Genomic DNA, 7,727 nt, shown 5'->3' with positions numbered 1-7,727 from the left:
AACGACACCCCAAGGACAACAAAAAGGTCCTTGGGGAGGACCCAAAAGCAGCCTGCAAACTGGCAGAATTGGAGGAACAAGTGTGTGACGCGCGGTCCTCACGAAGTGTACTTCCTCAAGATGTGAGAGGCAGCCTCACGATGTGATGCAACACGCATCTCACTGCCTCAACCCAAAATTTATATAAATGACGGGATTTGGCCCCATGATGCGCAGCCACTTCCCAAAATTGTTAATGTCGTATTTTGGTAATTTAACTTCATAAAAAGACTCATTTAAGTGGAGGTTCTTTTGGGTAACTCATAGGACAACTATATATGGATATCAGGTCAGGTTTAGACCACTTTTTACACATCCTAATCAGATTCAAACGCAATTAACCATCTTTCTCAAAAAACGCTCTCTTTTTCAAACTCCATTGAAGAACAAGAAAAGTTTAAGGAAGAAGACGAAGACATCAAGATTTCCATTCAATTTTCGTGGAATATTCATCAATAAGGTATGGGTTTTTCACTCTTGGGATTCTTTTCCCCAAGAGGTCCTTTCAAAGATAGTTTTCAAGAAATTCAAATACTAGGGTTTTTACTATACAAAATGGGTTTGTTCCTAACCCTAGATTTATGATTTTCAATAAAAACCAATTTTTTTATATGGTCGATTGCACACGAACTGATAAGTATGTGGTTAGTAATGTTTGAATTTCGTGTGATGTATGTTCTTATCTAATTGATGGTTTCAAATGGGTTGGTCCTACTACTTGATAACATGTAAACGTTGGGATTGGAACTATGACTTGAATGAACTCCTTAATGACCCTTTCCCTTATCGTACATTATGAATTAATCATATATATGAATTGAAGTGTTGATATTGACTATGCTATTGAGTATTTCACTATGTTATTGTTAGAGTATTTCACTATGTTATTGTTATGATTATTGAAAATTGAACGTAAGTTCTTGAATAACATACTTGGAAGCAAGAGGTAAGTCTTCTAAAGTTGTAATTACTCTATGATGTTTATGTTATCCTATGAATGATGAGAATATGCTAATGAAGTTTGAATGATGTTGCTATGAATAAATTTTGGGCGATGAACATGCTAAATGTGAGATCATGATAAGAATTGAAAATGCAAGTTTATGATATCCTCTTGTATGCTTTACACAAGGCGATTATGTTATGTTAATATCACATACAAAGGGTTATGATGATAGGAAATTCTCATCGAATCCTAAAGAGATAATGATCATGTTTATACAACGAGTTAATCTCCTATGACCTATGATAAATTTATGACAAAAGACAACTTAAAGGTTATTCAAGAAAGGGACTTAAACTAAGCACTGATGAACTAGATATGAGAAGTGTTCCTTCCCTAGTTTGAAGGTAAGTTCACAATGACTCTCATTAGATAGAGGCTGCCATTTAACGTGGAACTATGAGTCTCTAATACATCTCCTACTTCTTGAACTATGTTGCTACCATAGGATACTAGCTAGTGGATCCACCCAGAAAGCTATGTCATGTTTAGTTCTACTTTGGCCGGTAGACCACCTTTTTCGGTGTGGGGTTTTATGACACCGGATTTAATGTTTACCTCACATAATCTATGTCGGTTAAGGCAATTTTCGCTCATGTAAAATGAAAAACAAGTAAATGGACGTTGACTAGGGTGACTTGAATAATCTACTTAGTATAGTTAGGGGTATGAGACTCTACCTAGACATTGCACAAGTTGACTCTAGTGGAAGTCCTAAGAGATTGTTCTTATGTAATATGATAACATGAAAGGTATGATGATTATCATACATGTTGTTACTTTTATGTGAAGCTTGTTGTGTTGATGAACATGTTATTGGTCTATATTGCTATATGAGGTGATGACTACTTATGTTACAAGTTACATGAATTAAAGTTTTACTTAGGGTATCCTATCTTATCTACTTGGTTGTGTGGGGTTATGGGGCCTCACATGACCATTGCACTTGTAGTTTGGGGATAGGATCATTGGTAAGTGCTATGTATTTATGTGTATATGACCTTTTGAATATGAATTGTTAACATAACTCTATGATAATATGTCTTTGATTATGATCATGCTTTATGTTGATGGAATCCTTAACTTGTACATGTTTTTATGGTATGTGCACTCAAGACTTTCGTATGACTTAGAATGTTTTCCAAAGAAAATGATAAATAATCATTTTTCATGCATGTCCTTAAATATAATGTGCATATACCCATACTTTGTACATGTGGCATACTAACCCCATTAGTTTATATTACTACAAATGTAGGGTCCGGCCATTGATGATTAAGAAGGTCGATTGAAGAAGCTTGGAACTCTTTCTCCAAGTGTTGATAGATCCTCATGTTCGGGGATGCTATCTTTCATATTCTAGCTTATGAAGACTTTACTAGTTTTAAGAATATTCTATTTCCATTTATGTTCTTTGGATTCTTTTGTATTAAGACCTATATGGCATATTGACTATTTATTGGCTAAGTCCAGATTCGTACTCTTTAGATGGTTTTATACAATGTCAGACATGTTTTTAGAATATCGTATGCTAATATGAATGTTAAGTATGAAGTCTAAGTATACTTCACATAGTATTAACAGTTAAATTTTTTCCACAATTTTAACTGATGACATGTTAGGACGAATGATAAGGGCTTGTCTGCGGCCTCTAGGAGGACGACGCCGGTCGCATATGGGATATACTCTTCTCTTATGGCAATCTTTTATTAGGAAAAGGATTTGTCTATTTTGTTGATTTGTATGCGTGAAAACTAAGTCCTTCTAGGAAAGACGCGTGACAAAATAGAGTTCTTCTTGTGCGTGAAAGTAGAGGCCTTTTATGGAAAGGTTTTGCCTTTTTTTGTGCAAGTCTTTATATCCATAAATAAGTTTTGTTTCGCTGCTTTCCTTAAATATCCATGGTATTTTGAACCTTCCAACGTAACAGCAATTTGATTATTCCGAGTATCTGTATAGAAGTACATGGTTCTCATGTTTTCATCATCAAAATAAATTGAGACATATTAACTCTTATCAAGAGGAAATCCCTCCATTTATAGACCACAATGGTAGTGTGAACAAATGTTTATTGTGTCTTATCAGAAAGGTTACAACTATTTGGAACAGTTGCAACCCTTCACAAAGTTCAGAACCTTTCATAAAATTCACAATTTTTTATAAAGTTGCAACTCTTAATTAAAGTTATAGATTTATTTAAAAGTCACGACTTTTCATAAATGTCGAAATTCTTCATTAAAGTCACTATTTTTTTTATAAAAAGTCACATCTTTTGATAAAAGTCTCAACTTTTCATTAAAGTCGCAATTTTTAAATAAATTCAGATCATTTCATGAAAGAAGACGACTAGTTTCGGAAATAAATAAATTTAAAAGGAAATTCTTGCTTGTGGTGACGCCACGTAGGCGTGCCTAGGGTCTCTTTTATATAAATATATGATTATCCACGGCAAATATGTCTAATAAAAATACAAAGAACATAAATAGTACAAAAGAGGCAAAGGGAAAAGTCTCCAGACACCAAGAACTCACCACGACCCAATCAACAATGGCCATGGGAAATCAGAAATCAGCGATGGTGTCTCGTACTAGGCATTGCATTAGAAGAAGATGCAGAAATGCAGCATAAGTAGGAAAGATATATCATAAATCAACTAAGCTCATATAGAAAGTATATTAATTAAGAGGCCAAATAGCTCAAACTCTACGAACTCATCAACTAACTCTATATAGTTGTACACAAGTACTGATAATGGGATGAGTAAATGAACATGGAAAGCTTATTATGACACATTCTATCTTTGCGCACTGCTCCAGTCATAACATAACAAAAGCTAAGGCAACATTGTTTGGAGGCAAATGGTGTGAATAAAATCGTTACACAAACATCATCGTGGAACTGGACTCACTTCTAACCACCAACATTCCTAACAACAAAAGCCTAGCAGCTTCAGATTGAATAGAATCATAGCTACTTCTTCAATGCTAGATCATGCTAGTATCAAGTTTGAAAATTGCTACAGAAAAGTCAATCAACTTTCAAATTGGTTAGCAACATTTACTCTTGGCTCAACAACTTCCTAGGGAAGTAAAAGAACCTTTCATTGTTGATAAGAGATAAGACCCGCGTATAAGGTTTAAAGTTAATATGACATTTTTTGTTGGTTAGTCTTTTCTTCTTGTTGTAGTAATGAATTTTTGAGCTCTAAGGAAGCTAAGTTTGGCTTTGGTCAATTTTCTTTGAAGACAAACTTGTATCACTGATTTGATACTTTCAATAGGCTCAAAACGAGCTTCATGATTAGTTTGTGTTTGGAGGGTCTTGGATGAGTTCCGTATGTTCAGTGGAAGATTGATGATTTGATATTGTTAAACTCAAATGGTATCACATGAAATTGCATCAATAGTATGTATCATGGTTTAGAACTATTTGAAAAAAGAATCATTCTATATTTAGTTCATATAAGGGAAACATGACCATTTTGATGCGGACAATATTGGTTTTATGAGAGGGTAATGTGAACGCAAACAAGATTTTAGGAGTTTACTAATCAAGGGTGACTTTATTTCCATACTACCGTTGCCAAAATGTGTGCCCTAAAAGTTATTTGATGTCGTCAACAATAACCTTTAGAGTATGTTTGGTATTGCCGTTGGTATTTTGAGGAAAAAAACACCTATATTTTAGAATAAAGTGTTTGGCAAATTCTTAAAACTGCTTTTAAATAAAAGCTTTTGTAATTTTTCTGATGTTGGGAAGAAACTACAAATTTTGGTTTTAAAGAAAAGTAGAAGCAGAAATAAAAAATTAATTTAATAAGACTAAAATATCTCTTTCATATTTACATATTTATCAATATATCTCTTATTAGTTAATCAACATATACTATATGTTTGGTTGATTTTTATTCAAGAAATTTATTTTTATTTTTATATAATACAATTATTATTTTATTTATATTTTATATTATTATTCCTATATATTACATTGTATATATTACTTTATGTATTATTTTACAGAACTAGAAATAAAAGTAATAACAATATTTTTATAGGATTGAAAAAGAAAAAATAATAGCGATTAAATATTTAGACCCTCCCAAAAGAATAACAAATAACAAAATAAATGTAACAATAATATTTTATAGCTTCTCTCTATAACATAAGCTTAATATTAAAAACACATTGATACTTGTCTGTTTTCGTAATTTGAGTCTCAAAAAGCTTTTTAAAGAAATTAGTCAAGCACAAACTGCTTATCAAAATCAATTTTCAAATAAATTTGACAAATACAAAATGCTTTTTTTGAAAATCACTTTTTCTGAAAATCTATTTTAAAAAGTGCTTATAAAAATAAGCAGTTTTTAGAAGTAACGCCATGCACTAGTTGGGGAAGTACTAGCAGTATAAACTTGAACATATGAAAAATTGAGTTTTTGTAAAGTGATCCTCAAGAAAAGAAAACATATACGTCACTTTTTTCTTGCCCAATAATATTTTTTCACTATCCGTCCAAAATTATATTGCATATTTTAATATTACTTATCCTCTTATAAAATAAAAAAAATATCAGATAAATTAAAAATAAAAATATATTATGCAATGGTGCACTCATGATCTAAAATTCCTCAATGGACCCAAACCTAAAAAGAAAGGTGGGTTCTGGCAAACCTTATAGTTTGTTTGGTTAAAACTGAATTATATTTGACTTTTTACACATTTTATTTTTTATTTATGATATTTTAAAAAGTGCCTATAAAAATAAGCAGTTTTTAGAAGTAATGTCAAACATGCACTAGTTAGGGAAGTACTAGCAGTATGGACGTGAACGTATAAAAAATACTTTTGTAAAGTGATCCTGAAGAAAGGAAAACATATATGTCACTTTTGCTTACCCAATAATATTTTTTCACTATCCGTCCAAAATTATATTGCATATTTTAATATTACTTATCCTCTTAAAAAATAAAAAATATACCAGATAAATTAAAACATTAAAAATATATTATGCAATGGTGCACTCATGATCTAAAATTCCTCCATGGACCCAAACCTAAAGAGAAAGGTGCGCTCTGGCAAACCTAATAGTTTATTTCGTAAAAACTATATTATGTTTGACTTTTCACACACTCTATTTTTTCATTTATGATATCTCAATAAAATTAAGAAACGTGTATTTGTAAACCTCAATATATATGTGGTGTCACCTTATTAAACTCTATATAAAAATTACATGTTCATAACATTTTCTCACCAATTCATTTTCACACCTTAAAACTATTTTGAGGAAAAGAAATAATGGGTGTGAAAGGCAAGTTGATTGCTTCAATGGAGGTGAAGTGTGGAGGACACTTGATTCATGATCTTTTGCACACTAATACTCATCAAGCAGCCATCGTAAGCCCTACTATCAACCGTTTAGAGGTTCATGAGGGAGAAATGGGAAAAGTTGGTACAATTATTAACATGAAATATAATGAAGGTAATATACATTTATCCTCTCTCTCTCTCAATTTGATTTACTTGCATCATTTTTCTATATTTAGCTGTATTTTGTAGGATGAATTTTCTTTTTTTGAGAAAATAATTTTCATAAAGTAACTAAGTTGATGATGTTTGGACAAGAGGAAGTTACTCGGATAATAAGCATCCATCACTTCTAACTTGAAGGTTTTAAATTCGAGTCAGCAACGGAGGAGGGATAAAAATAAGTTGATTGATGGAAATTTACTCTTGTCATACCAAACATAATATGATCAAAATTATAGTTTTCCTTACTAATTCTCATATTCCCCAAAATGTCACCTCTTCTTTTGAGATTTAAAGACTACTCCATTCAGTAAAGGTAGACGAACCAATATTCAAGTGCATTAGTAGACAATTTTTGGAGAAAAAAAAAACAGTAAAAGAAATAAATAAAATAAATCCAATATTTTGTAAATGCTTTTAAGTCTTTCATGAGGAATTGTGCAGTCGAACTAGGAGTAACACCTTTGTATTTGCTAAATAATTTAATCAATACAGATAGACAAGAAAAGAGTGTGATGTATGAAATTGAAGAGATCGATCGTTACAAGAAATCAATAAGCCGGAAAGTGATTGGTGGAGATTTGTTAGATTTCTATAGTTCCTTTACGATCATATCATCCTGTGAACAACAATGGATTACATGGACATTTGAGTATGAAAAGAAACTTGAAGACAACCAAGAGCCCATTAATTTTTTGGGTTTTATTCTTAATGCGACCAAGGATATTGAGGGTCACTTTCTGAAAAAATAGAAAATATATATTCTTTTATATATGTTTGTGTGCCTATACACATAAACATATGTGTGTACGATGAATATATAAAGGGAAATATTCGCTAGTTCTAGCTAGCGTGTGTAATAAATAATTAATATTGTGTTTGAATAATATACTAAATAAATAATTAAGATTGTAATTGAAGAATACACTATATATTGCAATCTTCGTCTATGGATATATTCCCTATGATGAGTAACTTTTAGATGGTATACCTTGTCATTATCCAAAATTTGATCACGATGATGTACCATAAATCCCTCCGATGGCAAGGCAAAACCCAAACAACAAGCAATAACCGAAGACATAATGCATAATCATGACCTTTAATTTGACTTCATTTGACAACAAGTAAGTATTGAAACTTGTACAAAATTGAAT

At 31.6% G+C, this 7,727-nt stretch overlaps 1 protein-coding gene across 1 annotated transcript; it reads left to right on the top strand.

The window, feature by feature from the left end:
- The first annotated feature begins 6,251 nt into the window (after positions 1-6,251).
- Positions 6,252-7,485, top strand: LOC107029699 (kirola-like). The gene is made up of 2 exons (XM_015231142.2): positions 6,252-6,523; positions 7,066-7,485. Exons 1-2 carry the CDS (start codon positions 6,340-6,342, stop codon positions 7,320-7,322), a joined length of 441 nt encoding a protein of 146 aa, XP_015086628.1. The 5' UTR covers positions 6,252-6,339; the 3' UTR covers positions 7,323-7,485.
- Positions 7,486-7,727: the final 242 nt, after the last annotated feature.

This window comes from Solanum pennellii, chromosome 1 (genome assembly GCF_001406875.1).
Source record: "Solanum pennellii chromosome 1, SPENNV200".
NCBI classification, from domain to species: Eukaryota; Viridiplantae; Streptophyta; class Magnoliopsida; order Solanales; family Solanaceae; genus Solanum; species Solanum pennellii.
The sequence above is the reverse complement of the archived record's forward strand: the minus strand, read 5'-3'. Positions and strand labels throughout refer to the sequence as shown.